At 40.8% G+C, this 26104-nt stretch overlaps 2 protein-coding genes across 3 annotated transcripts; both read left to right on the top strand.

Moving 5' to 3' along the window:
* Nucleotides 1–1537: 1537 nt before the first annotated feature.
* Nucleotides 1538–11762, top strand: casc4 (cancer susceptibility 4). Of its 2 annotated transcripts, XM_004067121.4 has the most exons (10): nt 1538–2595; nt 3766–3820; nt 3971–4073; nt 5159–5249; nt 5401–5527; nt 5704–5787; nt 6065–6331; nt 7013–7150; nt 8304–8471; nt 10831–11762. In XM_004067121.4, exons 1-10 carry the CDS (start codon nt 2269–2271, stop codon nt 10905–10907), a joined length of 1437 nt encoding a protein of 478 aa, XP_004067169.1. In that variant the 5' UTR covers nt 1538–2268; the 3' UTR covers nt 10908–11762. The 2 variants fall into 2 exon arrangements, with proteins under 2 accessions (XP_004067169.1, XP_011487965.1); XM_011489663.3 differs by lacking the exon at nt 8304–8471 and having other exon boundaries at nt 1539–2595; nt 10831–11180.
* A 318-nt stretch (nt 11763–12080) lies between these two features.
* On the top strand, nt 12081–24262 carry ctdspl2 (CTD small phosphatase like 2). Its single transcript, XM_004067029.4, has 13 exons — nt 12081–12282; nt 15047–15237; nt 16998–17136; nt 17217–17363; nt 17506–17748; nt 17855–17951; nt 19583–19694; nt 19772–19858; nt 20077–20139; nt 20213–20292; nt 20420–20546; nt 21429–21524; nt 21620–24262. Exons 2-13 carry the CDS (start codon nt 15070–15072, stop codon nt 21683–21685), a joined length of 1425 nt encoding a protein of 474 aa, XP_004067077.1. The 5' UTR covers nt 12081–12282; nt 15047–15069; the 3' UTR covers nt 21686–24262.
* The last annotated feature ends 1842 nt before the right edge of the window (nt 24263–26104 follow it).

Here is a 26104-nt window from a genome sequence, read left to right as displayed (position 1 = left end):
TGGTTTCTTGGATGAGATGGCATGTCTTCAAGAAAAGAAAGAAGTCCAGTTGCCTTTTGTTAACAAAACATGTCTCAGTTTGTTCATCACTATGTAAACACTGGGGAACTGATTATGCCATTTGTGGGTTAGATCCTCATACTTATTTCTGTCTCTATGAGCATTTGGATAGTAGCCTAATTGTTTGTTCTAGAAGCAAATATTTCAAGGTTCTCAACTTTACAAAAGGCCATGTTTAGCATTTTATTTTAAGTCTGTTATATTGAGTAAATCCCTGCATCAAACTGGCGACCTGTCCAGGATGTCCCCCTGCCTTCGTCCACATGTGGCCGGGATAAGCTCCAGCAGCCCCGTGGCCCCGAAATGGACAAAACGGGTTTAGAAGATGAATGAATGTATGACTATTAAGTAAAAAGAACCTACCCCTTCACATTGTGCAGCATCTCCCTGTCCTCAAATTTGCTGTATTGTGTCTTCTCAATGTCCCACTTTTTCCTAACTTACCTCTCCCTCTTAATACACTGCAGAACTTCTTCCCTCCATTATCAGGTCCCCTTATCTGCTTTCCTCGTTTCATGCAACACACCAGTACCTTTCTCCCAGTCTCCATGATTGTTTTGAATGCAACTGTCCAGTAATGTGGGAGAAGCACTGACAGTAAAATAGAATAGCTCTCTAACGGGGAGAACCTCCTAAACTCCCCAAAATTGTTTCAACTCCTGCCTAAAAGCCACACAGCACTCTTCCTTCTTCAACTTCCTTTGGTCCTCTGCTTTACCCTCTTCTTAACCCCCAATCATCCAGACCACCACCCTTTGCTGTCAGGCTTCACTCTTCTCAGCTACAATTTTGCACTGTCTGATCTCTTTCAGATTGCAACAATGGCCCAATCTGTGACCAAACTGTCAATTCATTTTCTTATTCATTTACTTTCGGCTCCCCATATCCATTAGGCTCCAAATCTGCATGACTTTGTGGTGAAAAATAAACACTACATTATAGATGGCAATAGTTAAAAAAAAATTGCATCTTTACTTAGAAAGCATAAAAAAATTCTGAAGAAAGTCATGTAAGCTGGGGCCTATCCCACCTAATTCATCCCTTGAGTTAGATAATTAAATAAATTAAAATTTAAACCGCAATTATTTAAAACGAAAAAAATAAAAATAAAATGCAAGACTGTTTTTTCTTAAAGCGGAGCTAAAAAAATGTTCTCAGTAAGGTGAATGCTAAATACTATTTGTAGTAATATTACACTATAAAAGCAAAATAAATTGATGAAGCAGTCCGCTTTAGATCATAAAGTTGTTCTTAATAATGTATCTGCTTCCGGTCCACAATGAATCAACCAGAACCTTTTGATTTTTTTTCTTTTCCTGGAAACCTAATCATTTATGTATTTTGATCATATTGATCCCGGTTATTCTGCAAAAAATAGCATTTCACGTTTGTGAAATGGAAAGAAATGCCAGTGAAGTTTCACCTTCTAGCTTTATTTTGTAATGTTGGTAGCTTAAACCGGAAGCTGGTGTGGGGTGTCAGTACCAAGCTGCCATCCGTTTGTTTAGGATTTTTGGTAAGCTGCAAATTGATGAGAGCAAATTCAACTTATAAATGTGTATAATTTTTATTATTGCATTTAAGGATTCTTTTTTTTTAACAAAAAATTGGCTTTTTTTCCTGACAGCGGGTAAAAATATTTGTGCATCTTTGCTAGCTGGTTGTTCAGGGTGATTAGCCAACGTTAATTTAGAAGCTAACACCGACGTCATGTCAGACTCTTTGATCATTTTTGATGGACATTTTGTGATCAAAGGGGATATGGACGCCTGTACGGTTGTTCCTGCACCAGAGGTGCCGCGGTCACCGTTTTGAGGCGGCATTTATCCGTATGCTGTATTCGCTCCTTCAGTGTCACAGCGCTGCCTTGCTGTCCACGTCTCGTCGTTGCCTCGTCTCGTGTCCAACGTTGCCAGCTGGGCTAGGCCACGTCCCCGCGGGAGGATTCACCGGCCAGCGCCGGAGCAGTTTGTGAAAAGATGTCAGGAGTGCTAAAGTAAAAAGGGAAGTAAATAAGCCAGGGAAAAATGTGAAGAGCCTTCCAATTCATGGCTATGTAAATGTTGTCGTTGTGTTTCCCAACGGCTGCCGCATTCACGGCAAGACACGTACACGGATGTGCTTAAGCTCCGGACGACACGCGCGCAGAGCTCAGTAGGCTGCAGAAACGACCAGAAGTCACGTTACGCTCGGGGTGTTTTTTTTGACATGATCGGGTTTGGTGGAAACCGGCGAGGGGGCCGGATCCCCTCTTTCATCCTCGTCTTTTTGATGGGGATCATCGCCGTACTGTCTTTCAACTACTGGACTGTGTCGAACAAGCACGGCCGCTTGCTGGACGAGCTGGCGGAGGTGCAGACGCAGGTGAAGCGCACGGACGCGGCGCGGAGCCGACTGGAGAAGCGGAACTCCGAGCTGATGGTGCAGGTGGACTCGCACAGGAAGCAAATCGACCAGAGGGATGGAGATTACAGCGTCCTGGAGGGCAAACTCCAGGCCCGAGAGGCGCAGATAAAGAAGTGCACAGATGAGAAGGTAAAGCGAGCTTTTGATTATCTGTCTTACCTGCCAGAGATTTTTGAATTCAAAACTGTCTTGAATTTTAATGCACATTTCCCAAAACCCTCTTTTATATCATGATTCCACTCAGGCAACCTATCAATTTAAATGAACTTGACAGCTTCATTCAAATATGAACAGCTTTTATTCTAATGACTTTTAAGTATTGTTTCATAGTTGTGAGGCAGGTTTTACCACTTTACTTTTTAGCTGAGTAATTCACCTTGACTTTCCACAGAGCTCTTTCCAACCCTTGTCTTGTGCAGTGATTGATCTCACTGGTTTTACTGTTAAGTTGTATCACCCTAAACTTTTTGGCTAGCTCCTCCTTAGATGCTCCAACAATACATGAGGAAACAGTTCTAATATTACAGTAAGGAAATAATATTTTCTCTGCCAGAGACTTAGGTTTAACTTAAATTCTATATATTTGTTTGGGGGTATCAGTGATGTGCTGCTGTGACTTATTTGTTGTTGTTTTTTTGCATTTTTTAAGAACCACTTATTTGGTCATAAGAAAACATGCATGCATTTACTCTGAAGTTATTTCTTCCAGAAGCACAAGCAGCATTAAAAATAATACAGATTTCAAAGAAGGATAAAAGCACAATGGACTGACAAACAAAGCAGTGAAGGACATATAAGACAGCCTGGGTAATTGGAAAATAACTCGTAGACCTGAACAATCTAGCAAAGCAGGTGTCAACCTAACTAGGACTTTTACTTATTTATTTATTTGCAAATTGTTTTGTAAACTTAACATCCAATATTTGCAGTTTGAAGCCTGGCATTTCAGCATGCGGATCTCTGTCACCTCAAGCAGGATAGAAATGAGCATTAGCCAGTTTTAAAGACATCAGTGTCAACAGCCCAACCCTGTGTCAATACAGATCTGTGCCACATACAGCGGAGAGTCCTTCAGCCAAACCCACTAATCATTGCAAATATTATTTACTCTTTAACCTTTACTCACTATTTAAATGTTCTCTACAATAGAAAGCTGTCTAGTGATGAGGCAACTTTATTGTTTAATGTATAAAATAAAACAAATGAAAAGTTTGTCATTTTAACACATTACTTGTGTTCAATGTCAGAAACTTGCTTGTTTTTGCTTGACCTGACCTCTGGAAGTTTTTGTTGTGATAGATGAAGATTAAAGATGACGTCACAGCCCAGATGACAGAGGTACAGAGACTGAAAGGTACGGCAGGCCAGCAGTGGGCGCCCTGGAGCAAAGTTTGATGTTTAATGATAACCTGTCAAGAAAAGGGTCTTGGCTTATTTAACAGATTTATGTCCTGTCTCTGCTAAATATATGTGTTTCCATGTATGGTGGTGTTTCCACAAATAGAGCAACTAAAGGATCTGAAGCAAGAGTTCATGAAGCAAGAACAGCAGCTAATAGAAGTGAAGAAAAATAGCACTACGTTGGAGAAAAAGTTGGAGTATGAGAGGTTTGTAGTTTATCTTTTTTTTTGTAACTGTCTACATTTCCTCAACTTTGTCTTTCTTTTCATAAGCAGTTACGCGGGTGTTTCCCACAAAAGAACTATACTTAAGGCTATACTGGTACACTGTTCAGACAGTTTTGTCAACAGACGGAGTATAAGGCTGTGTCAGAATTCACTTAGTACTCCATAGTTGGTCACTATGTAGGGCGTTTGGCATGTTGTCATTTGAAAAATGGCAGAAACAGGTAATGTGAGGGAGATCATGTACATTTATTTTTTTTACATTTATTTTTATAACTAATCCAAGTGTTTATCATCAGAACACTGTGGATTCCTAAATATTATTTGTAAAATATTCATATTTATGAGGTTTTTACTTTGGCAAATGGCTAATGTCATATTTGGCTTTAAATCAAAGAAATGAGTGAGCATGTGTCGGAATTGCACTAAAATCCAGGGCAGTAGATAGTCCTGGACTATATAGTCTTTTAGGGTTGAGGGGGTAGTGAGGCAATTTGACCTAGAATAAATCTTGAAGCATCTTTTGATCTGAAACCAGTCAGAGCAACACCATTAACACCCCAAAACTAAGCATCAAGAGATACAAAATACATAAATAGTCCAGAAGAAATACTTCCTGGAATTGAAAGTGCAGCAGGTTACACGCTCTTTCCAACCTGTGTGTGGGACTGGAATAAACTCATGAGGAACTGACATTTAGAACAGAAAAAAATATATTGACTTGTTGCATTAGCATCATTTTGGGTATTTGATAATATAGTACTTCACAGAATTTCCTTTTAGATTTCTCAATAGATTGAATATTTAAGCAGTGTTATTTGTGTTGAAAAAAAATTCTGCACGCTTTTGAGATTAACTTGTGGCTTTGCAAAGACCCCTTTAGTTTTTAAGTACCTTTCTTTTAAGTTTAGCAACAGTGGTGGAAGACATAATCTGGCCACTTTAATCCTTATCAGATGGTGAAAGTAGCTTTGCAACTCCTTAATAAAAGGTGTGGTATTCATGTAGGAATAAGGCGAACAATGATTAACCCAACCTCACTTTCCCATTGCTTTTGTGTTGACTAGTTTACAGTGTGGGCGTCAGATTGCAGAACTGAAAGGAGAGTATGAAGACACGAAAAAGAGCCTGGAGGAAGAAACATCCAAGCGAAAACAGGTTAGTATTTATGTGTGTGTGATCAAAACCTCAACTTATATCATATATATTAAAATCATGTGAGTTAGTTTCAGATCGAATTCTCTGTTTTGATCCTGATTATTTTTATTTCCTACTTTCATATCTTTTTTTTTTTTAATGATTTCTTCAGAGTCTAATGGATGGCCAAAAGGGTATTGTGACAGATAGGCATCTAGGTGTAGCCCATGGCGTGGACATGGTCAGAGAACGCCATCCAGTTCCCACTCACCGCCATGACAGACAGGCCCACCTAAAAGGTAGGGTGTTTCCAGGAAGGGAAGGTTTTATTTGTTGTGAAGCAACAAAACGATCTCTATTTATTGGACAGTTCTTACGCAAAACCTTTTCATTTTTGAATAAAAAGACAATCATTCTAAAAGTTTAAGCTGATGGTATGTATCTGTGAATCAATCTATGCTTTGTTCTGTTACAGAAGAAATAGGCAAACCTGGAAGTGATGCTGGCATGCCTGGTATTGAAGACAGTGAGGTGGGGAAAATTGATGAAGTCCAATTTGGTAAGTGATAAACTTAAACTTTTACAGGAAATGGATTTTGTTTTGGGGCATTTTTATTTAAAAAATAATTACAAATAAAAGTTTAGATCATGGTCTTCTGAACTATCTACTACTGTTCCGATTGAGGCAAAATTCTTTTCTAAGACCAACACTACGGCTTTAAAATAGGCTTTATTTGATGATTATAAATTCTTTCAAATGTTTAGTCGCTGCTTTAAATTGGCAGCTGTTTCAGTTAAGTCTAAAAAGAATGAAAGTCAATTCCAATAACCTGCAGCCTTGAAGAAACCTGCCATCACTCAGAAACATCCTGATGGCCCCAATGTGGCAGCTGAACCAGGACTGGGAGCAGCCGACGGTCCCGGAGGTCAAGGCCTGTTGCTTGACCAGCCCAGACTTCAGCTGGACAGAGCGGAAGGCCAAGCTGAGGGGATGGGACCCCAAGCTGCTATCAAGCAGCCTGACAAGCCAGTAGTTTTTGAAGAAAATAACAAAGCGGGCATGAAGGCTGACGAGCTGGGAGAACGGCAAAGACACGCTCAAGGTTTGATGCTCCTCACATTCAAATACTGCTGTTTATTAAATCAGCTTTCCTTAAGAATCTGACTATCCCATAATTGGATGTCAAGCTCCACCGTATTTTACTGTCTAGCTGGTTTGAATTATGGCTTATAAAGAACTGTAATTGTTTTGCATCATTTTTTTCTGTCAGTTCCTCTATTTTTAATTAGTTCTACGCTCTTATTTTTCAAATGGCTTTTCACACAAAGCTGTTTTGTCTGCAGCACTGTCTTTAATAATCTGCTTTCTTTGGCAAAGGAGAAAATGTAAGACACCGTATCTGGTCAGCAGAAAATCAAAAGGTTTAGATTTATTAAAAAGTGAACCCTATTGTGGTTTGGCGAAGTAAACCAAAGAAAGGGATGTAGCTGTCATACGGTTCATGTAAAACAAAAAACAATCCCAATCTAAACATGGTATAGCAAGGAGGGGAAGATGTTTTATCACAATATGATGAACAGAGGACTAGTGTGGGACATGCAGGTTTCTGCCAGACAAACCTAGAGAAGCAAAGATTTATTTAGCTCTTACCTCCAAAGTGGAACAGTCAGGACTATTCTAATGTAAAATCTTGTTGTGTTTACTGTATTTTGTGAAAATTGGCCCACACTGTAGGTGTGCACTTGTCTTGGATTGCAATGCGTTGCGTTTGCCTTTTTGCCAGGTCCTGATGATGCCAAGGTTGACAGTGAGCACTTAAAGAGGATTCCTTTGCCCCCCAATGGTGCTCAGGTGCCCAATCCCATACAGCCACAGCGGGCTAGAGACCAAGCTCCAGCAAGGCCTGTTCACCACCGCCAGAGTGAGTCCCTTTATACCGTAAATGGACATTTGGAGTTGGTGGTTGAGTTGATAGGTGATTCATGTTTCAATGACTGGAACACTCAAATCTAACCAAAGACGATAAAGTAAACAGTAATTAATGTTGGTACTTTGAAACATTCTGTGTCACAGCTGTACAGTTTGTGTGGCGTCATTAGTGTTAGCTTTGCTGCACTTCATAGAGAGTGCAGGTCAGTTGTGGATTTGGCTTGGATCCGGGTTAAGGAACTGATAGAAAGCTCCCCTTTCTCCCAGATTTTCTTCACATGCGCCTGGCTTCTGCTCTGCTTTGCTGCTTTTCCTCACTCTCTTTCAGGTCTAAATGTTGCTCGCCTCCATTAACCTTTTGGCCCCCTTCATGGACATGTTTTCATCCTTCAATCTGACCACATTTGACCATGCATAAATGTTAGAACAACCTTAAATTGGGATTTTTGGATGAATGACACTATTTTAGAACAGTGTACATGGCTTTATGCTTACTTTTACTTAATAACTGTTCAATCTCACACATTTTGCATTTCCTTCTGTCTTCTTTGGACACTTTGAACAGAGGCACAAGAATATTAAGCATTTAGAGAAGCTGTGTTTGAGCTACCGTGCTCTTTCAGCTGATAATGCCCGTAATGGCATGTTTTCGATGTCAACAAAGGGTTATCATTCTCAAGGGTCAGCATTCTCAGACTTTTCTTTCATTGAATTCATACCAATATTTTCAAAGTATAGTTTTACAGTTTATTTGATTTCTATAGGAATACATTAACACCTCCATTGTGTCTCACTTTCAACATGAAAGGGCTGCTGGTGCTGTTGAAGGACCAGCTGATGGTTTATTGCAGGACCGTTTTACTGTACAACTGTAAAGATGATTCAGCAAATAATTTCTTTACAGACTCATGTTACAGTTTATTTTGTTGTCCCTCTACCCTTCAAGTCCAATTTTGTCGTCTTTTGTATGCTCGGAAACACCTCCACAAGAATCTTGCCTGTGCTTTCACTTCATCCTCTGTCTTTCGTCATCCTCAGCCATTCTTTCCTGCATTTATCATGCAGCGTCCCCCAACCCCCACCCACCCACAACTGCCTCTGCTTCCTTCCCCCTTCCTGATGAGGCCCTTCTCTGCCTCCTGCAGGCCGATTCTTTGATGAGAATGAGTCCCCAGTAGATCCGCAGCACGGCTCTAAGCTAGCGGACTACAATGGGGACGATGGGAACGTGGGTGAGTATGAGGCAGACAAGCAGGCCGAGCTGGCCTACAATGAGGAAGAGGATGGTGATGGTGGGGAGGAAGACGTACAAGGTGAGGCGTGCCTGGGGACCCGGACTGCCTGTTCTGATGTGTATCCACCACCATTCCTCCCGTGCTCCCTTCCTCTACCCCTGTCTGGCTTCTGCACCACCCTAATTTGTCCCATGTAGCTCACAGTAACCCTGAGTTCGCTCCTTGAAACATCGGAACAGACGCCACAGAATGGTGACTAAACTTTAGTGGTCAAGGCATGGCAATTTTGGATGAAATTAAGGACCAACTGTCCTCATTTTTGGCTCCATTTAAGGAAAGCGTGACCCTGCAACTTATGGTTCTGTGAGAGTATTTTAGTCGGCGTCTTGTATTTTCTGTTGTGCCTGTGTTTGAGTAAAGCCAAGCCACCTGTCCATGCTCACCAAACATCTGACCCACATCTAGACCTGTAGATGTTTATTTTTATATATATATGTGTATACAGTGAGGTCAATAAGTATTTGATCACCCTGTGATTTAGCAAGTTCTCCCACTTAGAAAACATGGAGGGGTCTAAAATTGTCATCATAGGTGCATTTCCACAGTGAGAGACAGAATCTGAGGAAACATTCAGAAATCACATTGTACGATTTTTTTTAAAACAATTTATTTGTATATTACTGTGACAAATAAGTATTTGATCACTTGATTATCAGATAGATTTCTGACCAGCAAAGACCTGCTGTTCTGCTTTTTAATAGTCCAACTCCACTGTCCTCATGATTGTAAATTAGTGGCACCTGTTTGAGGTCGTTAGCTTGCATAAAGGCACCTGAGCGCCCCACAATCAGTCAGAAGTCTAACTACCAACATGGGCAAAACCAAAGAGCTGTCAAAAGACACAAGAGACAAAATTGTAGACCTTCACAAAGCTGGAAGTGGCTACGGGGCAATTGCCAGGCAGCTTGGTGAGAAAAGAACAACTCTTGGAGCAATTGTCAGAAAATGGAAGAGGCTAATGATGACTGTCAATGTCCCTCGGACTGGGGCCCCTCGCAAGATCTCACCTTGTGGGGCATCGATGATGCTAAGGAAGGTGAAGAATCAGCCCAAGACTACACGGGAGGAGCTGGTCAATGACCTGAAGAGAGCTGGGACCACCGTTTCCAAGGCTACTATAAATAATACATTAAAACGTCATGGTTTAAAATCATGTATCGCACGGAAGGTTCCCCTGCTGAAGTCAGCCCATGTCAAGGCCTGTCTGAAGTTTGCCAATGACCATCTTGATGATCCAGAGGAGTCATGGGAGAAAGTCTTGTGGTCAGATGAGACCAAACTAGATGTTTTTGGTCTTAACTCCATTCGGCGTGTTTGGAGGAGGAAGAAGGAGGAGCATCATCCCAAGAACACCACACCTACAGTGAAGCACGGGGGTGGAAGCATCATGCTCTGGGGGTGTTTTTCTGCACAGGGGACAGGATGACTGCACTGTATTAAGGAAAGGATGAACGGGGCTCTGTATTGTGAGATATAGGGCAAAAACCTCCTTACCTCAGTCAGAGCGTTGAAGATGGGTCGTGGCTGGGTCTTTCAGCATGACAATGACCCGAAGCACACAGCCAAGAAAACCAAGGAGTGGCTCCGTAAGAACCATATTGAGGTTCTGGAGTGGCGTAGCCAGTCTCCAGACCTAAATCCAATAGAGAATCTTTGGAGGGAGCTGAAACTCCGTGTTGCTCAGCGACAGCCCAGAACCCTGACAGATCTAGAGAAGATCTGTATGGAGGAGTGGGCCAAAATCCCTGCTGCAGTGTGTAGAAACCTAGTGAAGAACTACAGGAACCGTTTGACCTCTGTAATTGTTAACAAAGGCTTCTGTACCAAATATTAAAGTTGTTTAACTCAAGTGATCAAATACTTATTTGTCACAGTAATGTACAAATAAATTGTTTTAAATAATCGTACAACGTGATTTCTGAATGTTTCCTCAGATTCTGTCTCTCACTGTGGAAATGCACCTATGATGAAAATTTTAGACCCCTCCATGTTTTTTAAGTGGGAGAACTTGCTAAATCACAGGGTAATCAAATACTTATTGACCTCACTGTATATATAGATATATATAGCTCACTGTGGTCCTGTATCTGTGATTTCTTTGAAACATTGAAATGCATGCTCCTTTGTTGGAATGGCTTCCTGTCTTTTAAGTTTGACTACGGATTAGTCTATAATTTGTTTGTTTGTATGTATCTCAGATGACTGTTTCATCCATCCAAACATCCAAGTGACTGCTTTGTCTTTTTTGATTCATACATCTAAATGTGATTTTAAGTTTTTGAAGTATTCACGTATAAAAAAAAAATAAAGTAAGCCCTTCTTCAAATCTGTTTAGTGTTTAAAAACTGCTAATCGTTCTGCGGCTTTGTTTTTCCAGACGATGAAGATCGGGACTTGCAAGGAGAGCGGCCTGTGGATTACGGGAAAAGACGTCCAGCCAATGACATTCTTTGAATGGAATCGTACAAACAGCGGTCAGACCCTGTCTAAGTCATGGGGGACTACTTGACGAAGTAGTCCCCCAATCCATGTCATGGACTATTTGACAGAAAACTAATGAATTCATTTTGAATACTGTTGTATAACAAAGAAATTTTCATGGTATTTTTCCTCAGCTGCAATAGGTTTGCAAACTGTTAGAAGTTCTGGCGTTAGGTATAATATGCTGTGCTGGTTTGTTTTTGTCCTTTCTTACTGGATGAATGCATCAGTTTGGAATTGAAGGATTTATGAGAGCCCATTGAATTACATCTAAACTTTCTACAGTTGATTCTTTTTTTTATGTCTGTTTGCATCTGCTTATTCTAAACAAATGCTTCCTGGAATATTTATGAAAGACTAATGCGGCACACTACCTTTCTAACATCATTGGGACTTATGTGGAGGCCTGTTTTCTTTCCTTTTTTGAACATGAGTGGGAACACGTTCGCCAAGGACTCGTCATAAGGCCTATTAAATCCAACTTTTCTTTTTGCGCTGGATACTCAAGTGTTCCTTGTTCTGTTTTTCGAATGGCCTTGCATGCAGTCGAAACTTTCCAGTAAACTGAGCAAAATGCTATTGCTGAAGCAATACACGGAGTGTGCAGCATCTACCAAGCACATTTGGAACTCCCTGACCATCCTTACGTTAAAGAAGTCATCAAACCCAACTTTTGCCATTTGTACTGAAGGAGCCCAGCATATAACCTTTGGGTGGGAGGGGATCTGTTACCTGAAATAAGCTATGTTTGTGCAACCAGGATACATGATTTCCTATGAAAAGGCACATTGAATGTAAAGTAATTTTATTAAAGATGATGCCATGTCATTTGTCAGTTTGTACAATGATTTAGAACCCTTTAATCATTGAATCGATACATGAATTTATCTTTCGTAATTCATTGTTCTTTTGGCTTTTTGTAAAAAGGCCTCCAAAATGTGATTTTGGTGCATCCTCAAATGCTTGAATATCTTCCAAAACGGCCGTGATTCTTTTTCCGACAGATACGAGAAAATAGATGTATAAAAGCGTTTTATGAAGACGACAGAAGTGCTTTTCTTCTTGTGTCTTGTTGACTCTGATGCCTTGGCGGCTGGAGACGGCGCTGTGTTTGTGGAGGTAAGAGGGGGTGTGTCTGTCCCATACGGGTATCTGCTTAGGAGAGACTGAGCAGAGGCGGGAAATGGCGCCTGGTAACAGCGGTGTGTCATCCGAAGACGGTGCTTGAGCGGTAGATACGCGGACAAACTACAAGCTAATTGCAAAAAAAAAACAACTAGTGCCTGTGTTGCGATGGTTTATCTGCCTTGAATCGTTATCTGTACTACATGCCGCGGGTCACATTCAAGTAAGTCACTAATGTTAACCAGCATGTTATTGCATCTTTCCTCGGTTTGCGGTTGTGGAATGTCGGTTTACGTAAGCGGGGAATAATTCCACTTCAAGCCTGGGAGCGTGTTAGCCCGGCGCAGTTTTCAGGAATGCTCGGTGGTTCCAGGCTAAGCTAGCTGTGCTAAGCTAAGGAGGACGGCTGAAGTACGGCCTTCCATGAACCTGGCTAATTCCTGGTTATCTCAGCATGTCATTTAAAATTTGCGTTAGCCGTCAGTATAAACTGGACTGCCACGTTAACATTTATCCCCGCGTTGTTTTAAAATGTAATATATATAAACGTTTGTACCGCAAATGGTCATTACTATCTATCGCAAGGTTATACGTGTTTGTTAGCACTGTGAGGCTAACGTCCAAATATAGCATTCCATAACTGAGCTTTTAAGATGTTGTGTACGTTAGCATGCTAGCAACATCGTTATCTCTAATATTGTTTGAGGAAACCCCCGTTCAGCCAGCCAGACATTAATGTTTGTTCGATAAGTAACATAAACATTTACGCATCTAATCGAAAATGACCAGAGCGAGTTTTTAGCGGGGAATCAGGGTAACGTGACTAATGGGGTGAGCTTTGATTTAACGGTAGAAAGAATTCTGAGGCTTTCGCTGTGCGTGATGATATAACTATGCTACAAGGTACAGTTTTACCTCAAATAACGAATTTATATTTCCAATACACTACTCACTTATAGTTTGATTACTCACGGTTTCAAATGCAATCATGGCTAACTAGCATGATATTAGCGTTTCTTGCTAAGGCAGCTTCATTTGCAGCAATCAACTGAAGTGCCAGGCTTTAAACAGCGCAATCCGATTCTACACACATATATATTTAAGAAATATAACCATTTTAGTCTCAATCTCTTTCGCGTCCTGTGCTTTGATAACATTAGCTTTTACTCTTGGGAGTCGGCGTGTAGTATTGATGTTTATTGTATGTGACGTTAGAGCCGCTAAACACACTTTGGACTTGATTTGAGAGATACTTGTCAGGTTGTCACCACACGGTGTTCATGTCATCAAACCTAGCTGGTAAGCCCTTTCTTTCTCGTCCGTTTACTGCGTCTCTGGAGCTACTAGCGTCGGCTAGAATGCTCATACAGTTGCACACTCATATTTCCCGCTCTCCTGCTCACACACCTAGCCTCATGCATGACCCTGGCTTTGAATCGGATTGTCCACAAAGGTGGATGTCTGCAAGGCATCAGCCTTTCTGCTACTATCTGGAAAAATGTTATTGGGGGGGGGGGGTAAATGTTAATGGAAATGAACAAAAAGTAGTTATGAATTCATACTGCATGCCTATCTATTAACAAATTAAAAAAAAACTCACTTGATCAACGTTTTTGATGATAAAATAACAAGGCTGAATCTACACCTTGTCGACTGGTTGCCTCATGTGAGAGTAGATCATGTGCTTAAAAAAACTAGGAAGAATACAACTTTGCAAGACAAAATACTGTTACCAGTTAGTACTCTATGCAAGTTATTACTGGAAATTTCTTTTGCAAGTTAGGTGATACAAATTACAAAAATAATGTGGGAAAGGAGCCATAATTCCAGAGTTAGTTTTGAACACAGTCAGACATGCCTTAGGCTTTTTGTTGGACTAAATTTGAATAGGACTAAAGAAAAACAAGACATGTCTGCAGTTCCTGAAAATCAACTTAATCTAAATGGTAAATGTGAAGTCCACTGCCTTTCGACGAAAGCAGAAAGGGGCGTTCCAAATGTTGGCTTTTATTTTGAAAGAGAAGCTTGTAATTTGTGTATTTTTGTGTGTGTACTTACTGTGTAAAATTCTGCCAACATGACTCCTAACAGCAATATTCCTAGACTTTTAAAGACATCTATAAAGTAAACATTGATAGTGGTGGCAGCAGGTGTCAACAAGAATATGAGGACAAGATGTGTTTTCCTGTTGGAGAACATACTGCCATGTGCATAAAGCCAAGAACTAAGTAATTTTGAGATTGTATTTTATTTATTAATTTTTAAATCTTTATGCTATAGCATTTTCAAGCAGCACAAGTTCTTTACTCTTAGTTTAAGCCCCTTTCTTTTTTTCTGCTCGGTAGTAAGTACATATTTTCCCTTGTGTGTTTTCGGGGGTATAGGATTTAGCGGCGGTATATACACTTGGTATGTTTATGGCTGTGTGCCGCTTTGCCAAATGGAAAACAGATGTTCAAGAGGACATTTACAGTATGCAGAATGTATATTATGTAAAGAGCGTGTGGTGTGTGAGCGTTCATGACAACTTGTGGACACTTTTTTTTTGTTATGTAACTGAAAGCCTGGCATGCTTGACAGTTAATGTAACTTGTAACTTGTTTGAATTGTTTTGTTCCCTCGCCAATGATGTTAAGTTACTCAGCTATATAGAATGAATGTGTTATTGTCCAAATGCTTAAAAAGATACTTTACCAAAGAGAATGAAAACAGCTGTGATGCTCTGTAGTGTAATTGGAACTTGAATGTATCCAGATGTTGGCAGGAAAGGTCTGATGTTAGTGTTCTGCTCATAGATGTACCCCAGAGATTTTTCAGTATTAAAGGAAGAAAGGACAGCCCTTAAGTATTTGTTTATTTTTTTTAAACCAAATCAACTTTTTTTGTTTGTTTTTTTCACATTCTGCTACCTGTTGTCTTGATTTGTTCTGTCCTTCATCTCTCCTTTAGTTTATGTGTTTTCCCCCCTCCTGTTTCTTTCTGAACAGCCTTTCATGTGACTGCTGAAACGATGAAGCTGAGAATGCGTAAGGCGTCTCAGCAGCCGAGCCCAACTCTGGCAAGCCGCTCGTCCCGAACCAAGAGGAGGCATTCAGAAGTTGAAGATGACCCACCTACCACAAAACGAAGTGGATTGTTTTCCACCATCAAGAAGTTTATAAGAGGAAATACTGTCAAGGTAAAAACCTTCCTAGAAGATGCAACCCAGGTTTTCAACATTTAGCTGCTAGCATGGAAATAGTTTTTTTTGTTTCTTGAAAAATATTAGATTGAATAATGTAAACAGTAGAAGCACCCTCATACATTTACTTTGCTTTAATCCTTTCATGCCGGAGCTTTAGCTCCAGTGTTTACCTTCTTTTGTGTACCGTAACTCTACAACCATTTATGCAATTAACGTACGGTAATTCTGAAGCAGAGAAGAGCAGCCACCGTGGTAATGTGCTCATGCAATCAACGTAAATCAGCTTATTATGTCGAGGAGAAAAGAGTCTTTTACGTGAATCAGCTGACTCATGTTGATCACGTGTTGCCAGCAACACCCCCGCTGTTAAAGGGTTAACTGACATCTTTCAGTGAAACACATATGGACCACTTCCAGAAATATACACTTTTCTTTTTGCCTGTTATTGTTTACATCTGCTAAGAACAGGAGGCTGCACACAGAAATGGTGCTCTGCTTTGTGGCTGCTTTTTACAGAAACAAAAGAATAAAGACAACAACAGCCTGCTAGAGATTATTTTGCACAAAAAAATGTCAGAAGCCCCCCCCCCCCCCCCCCCCCCCCCCCCCACCACCACCACCACTCCAAAAGACAATGAATCCTCACAATAATTGAACATTGATTGGAACAGACTGATGCAACAATGAAAATGACCCTTGGAGCATAAATGAACACACGTTGAGTCTGAACCGGGTTCGAGTAAGCCAGATTTAGAACAAGCTAGGTTCCGTTCAACAATGCGCTCTCTAGGTCTCTGAGTTCTGCGGTCTTGTTGCAAAGTGTCATGTTTCCCAAGAAATGTCCGCTGGAATGCAGCAGCTTGTCTGAGAACTTCGACTGGTCTAATTTTAGCTTTTAGCTCACAAAGTTGGCGTGCAAGGACAGGAGTTTGTTACCAAAAAAAAAAAAAAAACTAATGGAAAAGTCTGCTCAGCCAAGAGTTTCCAAAGGAACAGTATTTTTAAGGTTTTGCATCATTTCTATAACATAATTACCATTAATCTGAGTCCATAACATGTTTAGATTTTTTCTTTTTTTACCTCCTAAAGAATCAGACAGAGTGGAGGGAAAAATGTTTCCCTTGGATTCCTCTCTGATAACACTGTTACACTTCTTTATTCTTCTTACATTAGCCATGCTACACCATCCTTATGGAAATGCGAAAATCCCACATACGTTTTAGTCAGCGCTGGTAAATGAGTCCATGGTTATGTTGTTGTCTCTGTGCTCTGTTTGTTTTTGATTTCCACTCGTTTATTTGGATCTGGTAGTAACCTCATCTGATACTTTTTACAAAGAAAATTGTTCTATTTTCTTTAAAACGCGTTTTTAATGAAGAATCTGTCATCAGTGCGTAAAATGTCCGATTTTAGTGATTCAATTGAATACCCCAGTTTCCTCCATCTTCACTCAATTATTGCTGTTTTTTTGTTTGTCGAGTATGGTTTGTCGTTTACTTCTAGGCAGATTTGTGCAGCACACCTCTGCTTTAAAAGGTGTGTGTGGGTGGGGGGGGCTCTGAACGTCTGACAGCACTGTCAAAACATTTTACAAGTTTGTTTATTCATGTCATGCGTTGCTTATAGTGATAAGATTACTCAAACGCCCACAAGTTCATGGATTTTGCTCCAGAGGTGGTGGTTTCCTTAACGCGCTCTGCATTCCTCTGATTTGAAGATTTTAATCTTGTAAGAGTTTTTTGTTTCTTCCCTAGATACAGCAGGAATGCCCAGCCAAGAAAACTCGCTTCCACTGTGATGTGGACAACAACCTCATCACATCATCCCCTTCGATCACCAACACACCCCGGAGGACGGTTAGCAGAGTAGGAAAGAAAGGCTCTGTCAATGGATGTGAGTGTCGCACAAACACATGGAAAATGGATGCAGTGGAGTTTCCCCCCTTTCTTAATCATGCCAGTTATTCTCTGCAGATGCAACCAACCACGACAGGAGTAAGAAGCCCAATGGTAGTTTGGAGGAAGCATCTGCTGTTGAAGTGACTGCCAGCCCCCCAAGAACAACCCTGCTTGGCACCATCTTTTCCCCTGTTTTCAACTTCTTTTCCCCAGCTAAAAATGGTAGGAAAGCTCCTCATGTCAGTACAAGACTACTGTGTGTTTACATCTGCTTTGTCACGCAATAGAAATGTCTACATTTTGCTCCACTAAAATAGTGTGTGTCGAAAAATTCTGGCATCACTGTTTGCCGTTTCTGTTTTAGCCTCCTCAGGCTCCGACTCCCCTGATCAAGCGCTGGAGGCGGAAGAAATAGTCAAGCAGCTGGATATGGAGGAAGTGGTGGAGATGCCCAGCAGCACAGTTACACAGGATGTGTGTGCCACCACTCACTTCTATTCCAGCGTCTCACACCTGCCATCTTTACGGCCTCCCCACATGCTGGAGGCATCTCCCACCATAGATGAAGCAGAGCTTGAAGCTGATGCTGACCTTCCCCCTCTCACAGGTAGATGGCGCTTTTGGCAAAGCTTTAAAATATCAGGATAGTTGGTTCAAAATACAGCAATAATGATACAGTTTGAAAAAATCATATACGTTTGTCTCTTTTTAAGCTCCAGGTGCCAGTCCTGAAATGACGTACGTGGATGTCCCTCCCCCTGCGGTCCCACCAGAGGTTTCCTATGAGGAAGACTGGGAAGTCTTTGACCCGTGAGTAAAATAGAATTTGAGTCTGATAGTATTTCCCCCTGAACAGATGCTGTAAAAATGAGGCAGTGTGGCATTTTAACTAAGTATGAGAGAGGAAAACAATTAAATGTTGACTCTAAGGCCGCCTTTACACTGCATGGTTCAAGTGACCCAATTCCGATTTTTTTCCTCTCACTTGGCACAGATCGGATATGATCGGTGAATGTGTAAGCAGGACAAAAGTGCATGGATTCCGTTTTGTTCAGATCGGATACAGGCCTCTCTCATATGTGGAAATAAATCGGAAACGAATCGGATACGTGCATTTGCGTGTGCCATGTAAGCAGACAAATCGGATATTCCCAAGTAAATGCGAGTCGTACGTCAGTGACATCGACTCAGGACACCACCAACTGAGATCACAAGACTTATTATAGGTGCTTTTGTGCGCTAATTTTGCTGTCAGCGTGTTACCTTTCAGCCTCAAGGCTTCAGACCGTAGTTGGAAACCGCTGTTATGTCCGGTCCGGACGCAAACGGTAACTAATGAAGCGGGACATCGTTGCTATGGAACAGGCTAGAAGCTGTTTATTTCTTTGGGGGGCGTGTATGATGGGGACCGTGTGTGTGTGTGAGCGCGCGTGCTTGCGTGTGTGTGTGTGTGTGTGTGTAAGGAGAGAGGGGGGTGTGAGTGCGGAGCGTGGGACTGTCGGAGAACCGTAAATCAAAAATAAGGTGTCTCGCCCAAAAGTTTTGGAGTCTTTCTTAACCCACTCTGGAGGCAGAGGGTTCAGAACGGAAAAGAGAACCCAGAGGAAATCTCCCGTGTGTTTCTGACTACGGTCAGAAAAGAGAAGTCATCGCGCAGGAAAGGTTCAACACTTGGATCAAACTGTTCGGACAGCACAACGTCTGCAAACACTTCATCATTCAAAACTCAGAGAGAGCTGAGCAGCCCTCCTTCATTTCCTCTCCCGTGCATCACCTCAGCAGCGCTCAAGGCAACGCCACCTTCCGTCGCTGCGTTGCCTCCATGACAACCGCAATCACAAAAATCCGAAAGAGGTCCGCAGAAGGCGGAAATACTGCTACGTAGTCCTCAGAACGTCTACGTTTGATACTTTCAGCATTGTATAGTGTAAATGCAAAAATCAGATACGGGTCACTTTTAAAAGATGATGTAAGCGGGTCGTCAAAAAAATCGGATATAGTCAGAAAATTGGATATGAGCATCAAGACCTGCAGTGTAAATGCGGCCAAAGTGTGTGTTTTTTGTCGAGATAGGTCCTGCTTGTTTAGTACTGTCATTTCATTCAGTTACAAATTGCATTTTAAGGGCAACAAAATGGATCTTTCACAAACTGGTACAGATGTGTCGTTTTGATCCCACAGATGCAAAACACTTCCCTGAATGAAGGCTGCCGGTGTCCAGAACTTGTTTTCTGTCAGATAATTATTCTAGCTGTTTGTCCCCCTGCCTGGTTCTATATGATCGTCTTTTTCGAAGGACATCTGGGGGAAATATTCAGGGAAATGATCTAAACCCTTTAACAGAACACTGCAGCTCTAAAGTGGATTTGTTTACCTGTGACTGGGGCTCATGCGTTGTGGGGGTTTGTTGAATGCAGGTGCATGTGCTGTTTGGTTCACAGGTATTTCTTCATCAAGCATGTCCCTCCACTGACGGAAGAGCAGCTGACACGTAAGCCAGCATTGCCACTGAAGACGCGCAGCACGCCGGAGTTCTCTTTGGTCCTCGACCTGGTTGGTTTCAATCTTCTTTTGAACACACAGGCTGTGAAAGTGTGTCATGACAGCATTATTCCCCCTCTGCTTTGCAGGATGAAACGCTGGTTCACTGCAGCCTGAACGAGCTGGAGGACGCAGCTCTGACCTTCCCTGTCCTCTTCCAAGATGTCATTTATCAGGTTAGTGCTGCCTTTATAGAAGGACTTCTATTTTTCTTTCTTCACATTTTCTTGGATGTGCCACAAGGGGGCGGTAAACCTTTTTCTAAGACTCCTTGATGTAGGCAGATGTTATTAAAAGTCTATTCATGGTAGCAAAAGTTGCATTCTTGCTATATATATTTCCATCGTAACTAACCAGAACATCTTGGCGTTTATCGTGCTTCTGTCTGCTGCAGGTGTATGTGCGTCTGCGACCGTTCTTTAGGGAGTTTCTGGAGCGCATGTCTCAGATCTACGAGGTAAAAAAGAATCCACTTACTGCTGCCAATACAGGTGTTTGGGCCCAAATTCAAAAGTTGTGGTCTTTTCCAGATTATTCTTTTTACAGCCTCTAAAAAGGTGTATGCAGACAAACTGCTCAACATCTTGGATCCTAAAAAGCAGCTAGTAAGGTACGTGTGGAAAAACCAGATTGTGATGATCTTTTCCGGTGGGATTGCTGAGTAATGAAATGTGCTGGCCATGAGGTTCTTTATTGTTTCTTCTCTTTACCCCATCTTTCTTTCCTGTTAACCGCAGACACAGGTTATTTCGTGAGCATTGTGTCTGCGTCCAGGGAAATTACATCAAGGACCTCAACATCTTAGGCAGAGATCTGTCAAAGACCATCATTATTGACAATTCACCGCAAGCCTTTGCATATCAGGTAAAACTACAGATTTCTTTATTTCATGTCTGCAATTTCCTGTCCTTTACAAACAAATTTAACAAACACCAAAGTTCAGATTATCAATAAGACATTGAAAGTTGGTTTTTTTTCAAGTTTTCTTTTCTTTTTTTCAATACGATAAATAGTTCTTTGTTTAATTAAATCAAATAGTTTCAGAAACTCGGTTCATTAAAAAACCCATCTGTGACAGAGGTCTGCATCATTGGGCTCCGGAGCCACATGTTGCTCTTTTATCCCTTCTTTGTGGCTCTCCGGTTAAAGAAAAATAAAAACATTTTTGGGGACTATAAGGCGCAACAAGCGAAACATAATAGTCAGTGAAGTCCAACTTTTTGACAGACAGTTGACAGATACTGTAAAACATGTCACTCTGCGAGGCTCCTGACTACAGTACCCATAATGCTCCAACAGTCCTCCAAGCTGTGTGGCTTTGTAGTTGACCAAAGGTGTACTACAAATACAAGAACTTTATGGTCTATAAACAATGGTGAGGGTCATTGATTTAGTTCTGATATACACATTTCTGACATTACTAAGATTGCTGCATTGAAATGATCCTATTTGGTACTTTTTCTTTCTTTTATTTATGAACAATAACATAAATACAAATGAGTGCTTATTTTTCTAAAGGGTCTTTGAAATAAGGCTTTGTTGCTCCTACTGGGGTCATGACCTGTGAGAAATTGACCCAAATGGCTCTTTAGGTGTTAAAGATTGCAGATCCCTGATCTATGAGTGTAATAAAGGCTCAAATAAATATTTTTACCCCCTATTTTTTGTGTTAATTTGGGAGCTACATTATATGCTGATTTAATAGTACCAAATCAAGCCCTCAGACATTGTGCTCTTTCTCAATAGTTGTCCAATGGGATTCCCATAGAGAGCTGGTTCATGGATAAGAATGACAACGAGCTGCTGAAACTCGTGCCCTTCCTGGAGAAGTTAGTTGAGATGGTAAGCAGCCATAGTTGGTAAATGTTGTTATTTTTAGGTCACACGCTAAACCATCAACTCTTGTCTTGGTTCTTCTCTTTTTCCCCTCTGGTCAGAATGAGGACGTGCGACCACACGTTCGGGAGAAGTTCCGCCTTCATGACCTTTTACCTCCAGATTGAACTCTACTCGATGGCTCTAGCAATGGGACAGCAGGAAGACTGAAAACATGCTTGTAAAAAGCCTCTTTGGATTACAAACTACAACATTGCCATTACTTTTAAAAAATCTGCCTTTTCTTTTCTTCTTTGTTTTTATTTTTTAAATCCACAGTTGCTTTAAGAAAAAAAAAAGAACTTTTAAAGGAAGCATTTGTAAAGATCGGGCTGTCATTTTTTAAAAGAATTTTAAATGTAAGCGTACTAAAAGAACTGGACCCAGCTAGAGCCCCCGTGTTTTTGAGTGACTGCTGTGGAGCCAGACACCAGCTCCACACTAAATTCTAAGTCTTTGGTGCTGGTGTTTTACCTACGAAAGATTCTGACAGCCTCCACACCCGAGCCCATCCCCCGGTGCTGACTCTGTGAATAGTGACGGACATAGACACTATATGGATACCGAAGACAGAAGGTTTCCTGGAAGCGACTGACCTGTAACTCTGTGGTGTGGATGTTTGACTCCCTGACATGACCACATTGAAATGCTTAGGTAAGCCTACGATCTGTAGCTGTTGAAAACATATGCATTCCTCTGTAGCTCTGTCAAGTTTCTAACGTTGGTTCCTTCTGGTTAAACTGGTCTTTTGAAAAAAAAAAGTGTGAGGATGGAAGGAAAAAAAAAAGGCATAAAAAATGATGTTTCAAAGGTGTTTTCCAAACGTTTGTAAAATGTATTTTAAGAAGGGTTGTGTGAGTTATGTTGTAGTTTTCCTTTTTTTCGTTTTTAAAGGAACATGACTCATCACAGTCCAACGCATTCTCAAATCAAGCCAAATGAAAACCGGATATTTGAGTAAAAGGAGTTATTCTAACGGAGCGTTGAATCGGCGTGTTTCCTTCTTTGTGCACACAATCATTCTTGAGTATCTTACCTGTAAATCTGACATAGTGTTATGGTTAGAGGGCATTCATTTTCAAAGTGACGTGTCAACATCCTTTTCTTTTTTAAATAGTATTTTATTTGTCGTCTGTAATCAGTATCCTTCTCCTTATCAAGTATTCTTGCTAAAGTGGCTGAGTTTTATTTTGAAGTTGTACTGTGTACTTTGATGGATGTACGAGTAGCATCATGATTTATGTAGCACATTTCTGGCAGTCTGTAATAACGTTTACCTTTTAGACATTGACGGCCAGATTCCATAAGAGACGCGTCTGGCACCAGCAGCTTTTCAGTTTCTGCTTTCTCTCTGACATTCTTTGAGTTATTACAAAAGAATGGAATGGTTTTACCCCTCAAGATGTTTTTATTTTTTCTCTCCTCTTGTTCTGTTTTTATGCTCAATTTTAACTCATGAGTAGCAGATATCTTGATGTGCTGGTGGGGCCCGTGAAGCCAGAATTTGGGCAATCAGGACATAAGAATGATCTTTCCTGTTAGGTTGTCAGCACTCCAACCCTGGAGAGTCGGCTTCTATTGCTGGTTAGTTTGGAGCCCTTTTGAGTTGGATCAAAGTGCATTTTTGGGTCAAAGTAAATGTGTTTGGGTTGGTTGTACGATGCTGAAAATAACTTTGTTATGGACTTGTTCGCTTTACAAGACAATTTGATAGTGACAATCATAAATTGGAAAATCTACACTTTTTAAAGTTGTCACTCCCACGTCCTCCCTTTTATTCATTGGTTTGCCATGATTCCATGAAGTTTTGGTAAAGGCTTCTTCCTGCGTTGCCCAAACAATTCTTATTTGTCATTAGCACAGTATCCGCTTAGACAAAGGTTCTCTATTCCGTTCTCATCTGTATTTCCGGTTGCGAGGAGCTGTTTCATAAGTTAGATTTTTGAAGAAGAAAAAAACCAATTTAAAAAATGGCAATGACTTATGGGCACAATTATATTTGCTCACGTGGAATGTTTTTAATAAAAAAAAAGAAAAAAAAACCTCTTCTGACTATGAATGTAAATTGTACTTGGGGTGAAGCGCAAGTGTCTTTGCAAATTATAAAGCTCTCCTGTCAGCGCAGTCTTTTTGTCCTTCCATATTTAATTTCCCCCCTCCAGGAAAGTTTTACATATTCTTCATCCAGTTCATTTTAATGTGCATTACAAGTTTATTGTACATTAAGAATTGTACAATACAAGCAGCTCCTTGTTTAAAAAAATCCTTTAAGATAAGGAAAATCTTCCTAATTTTTTTTTTCTTCAAAAGGCATGACATATCTACTTTAAATGTATTAACGAAGATTTGTTTTGTTTTTTTCCCTTGAGAATATTTGTATGTTTAGCTCAGTGTCACTGAACTGTTAGACGTAGCATGTAGACAATACGGCTTGCTTTGTTGGAAAGTCGTGAATTCAATTTCAGTCATGGCGCTTCTTCTGCAGAAAAGGGGCGCTCGTGCTAAAGATTTTCCTTTTATTTTAATACTCTGAAGTCTTTTTATCTGCAAGACTCGCTATCTGTGCTCAAGATGTATTTAAAAAAATGTTTTAAGACATCTTTGTTATCTGTTAGGCTGTATGCTCTTGTATAGTGTGTATATATATAGTTACAATGAATTTCTGAAACAAAGTTTTAAAGTAAAAAAAAAAATCCTGTTCTGCACTTTTGGCTTTTTTATTCCTCTACTGTATTTGAAGAACATGTTTTTAATTTTTATTCAATTCAATTCAATTCAATTTTATTTGTATAGCCCAAAATCACAACAACAGTCGTCTCGATGGGCTTCGAAGTAAAACATGAAATCAAAAGGATCACGAATACAAAGAGTTCAATAGAAAAATACTAAAATGAACTAACAAACTGACTAAGCTATACTGGCATCCTTGCCCTTAGATCCCCCTTTGCGGTAAGGAAAAACTCCCAAAAAAAACGGATTCCGGAAAAAACGAAGAAACCTCAGGGGTTCCCACATGAAGGAGGGATCCTCCCCCAGGACGGACAGGCGATTTACCAGAACTCTTAGAGAAGAATTAACTTATCTAAATCTACAACTACATATATAAAGTCCAGCAGACGAGCTTCATCCAGCCGTGGTTGTGGGGACAGTCAAAGGCGCGAGTCGAGCCGGAGACAGGAACCACAGCCAGGTGTAGGAGCAGGAGCAGAGACGAGGTACTCGGTCAGGTACAGAGCAGAGACGAGCCAGAGATGAGCCAGAGGCAGGATCCACAGCCAGGTGTAGGAGCAGGAGCAGAGACGAGGTAAACGGTCAGGAACTGGAGCACGGATGAAACAACAGGAGTCTGGAAGCACTCCCACTCCCCAGGAGGGGAGAGGAAAAGAGGGACAATACATGAATCGCACTGCACCAAACAGAGGCATGGAGAACTAAATGATAAATTATGATCAAGAATAGGGGAGAGGAAGGGTAGAAGTAAAAAAGGAAAGAGGACAGAACCCCAGTGTACCATAGTTATCTGATTCATCAATTTTCATGGCGCACAAGTGCGCTTTGAGAAATCATCAGGGGTGTTGGGGAATAACGGTCTGAAAAACATTTCTCATCATCAGGTATTTGTTCATCCAAACAGGCCTAGGTTTTTCCCGACAGAAAACATATAAAATACTTTATTTTTCCTTTTTGGTTATTTGATTTTTTAACTTTACTTTTCAATAAACCTCCCAAAAGAGCAAGTGTTGGAGTAAAGACAAACTGACCTGTAGCATTCCAAGCTGTCGAAATCCTTCTTGAGAGGGATCTTTTGGAATTTTGCAATTGGGTCATTTCTATTAATGTCGGGGCTTTTTTTCCCCAAACATCATTTTGTTCTCCATCTGTAGGAATTTCGTCACTTCAATCAATTCGTCAATAATCCATTTATTTATATAGTACTTTTCATCCACATGCTGTTGAACACAAGGTGCTGAACAAAGACGGCATATATAAACATTAATTGAAACATGGAAAAAGTCATGAGACGCATCTGATAAACGCAACAACAATAAAACAGACATAAGACGAGTTAAAAAGATGTCGTTAATTTGCCTTTTAAAATCTCCAGAGAGGCAGAAACTCTCATTTCCTCAGATTAGATATTCCACAAAAGAGGACCACAAAACTGAAAGGAAGCCTCACTGTGAGTCCTGGTTCTCACGTTGGGAAGGGATAAAAGGCCAGAACCATATGATCTAAGAATTCTGGAAGGTTTGTCAGAGACGTAGGAAGGTCCCAAGCCAATAAGGCATCTAAAACTAGAAGAAGAATCTTAAAATCAATCCTGAAGCTGACAGACAGCTAGTGTAGAGATTTCAAGACAGGAGTGATATGGACTCTCTTCTTTGTTAAAACAAGTGCAGCTAAATTCTGGACAAGCTGTAATCTGTTGATAGATTGCTTTGGAAGACCAGATAAAAGAGCATTGCAATAGTCCAGTCCACACGTGATTAAAGCACAGATTAAAGTCTCTGCACATATTCTAGATAGAAAAGGTTTTACTCTGGCAA

Source organism: Oryzias latipes, chromosome 3 (assembly GCF_002234675.1).
Source record: "Oryzias latipes chromosome 3, ASM223467v1".
Taxonomy (NCBI): Eukaryota; Metazoa; Chordata; class Actinopteri; order Beloniformes; family Adrianichthyidae; genus Oryzias; species Oryzias latipes.
Note: the sequence above shows the minus strand (reverse complement) of the source record. Positions and strands in the feature narration are given on the sequence as shown.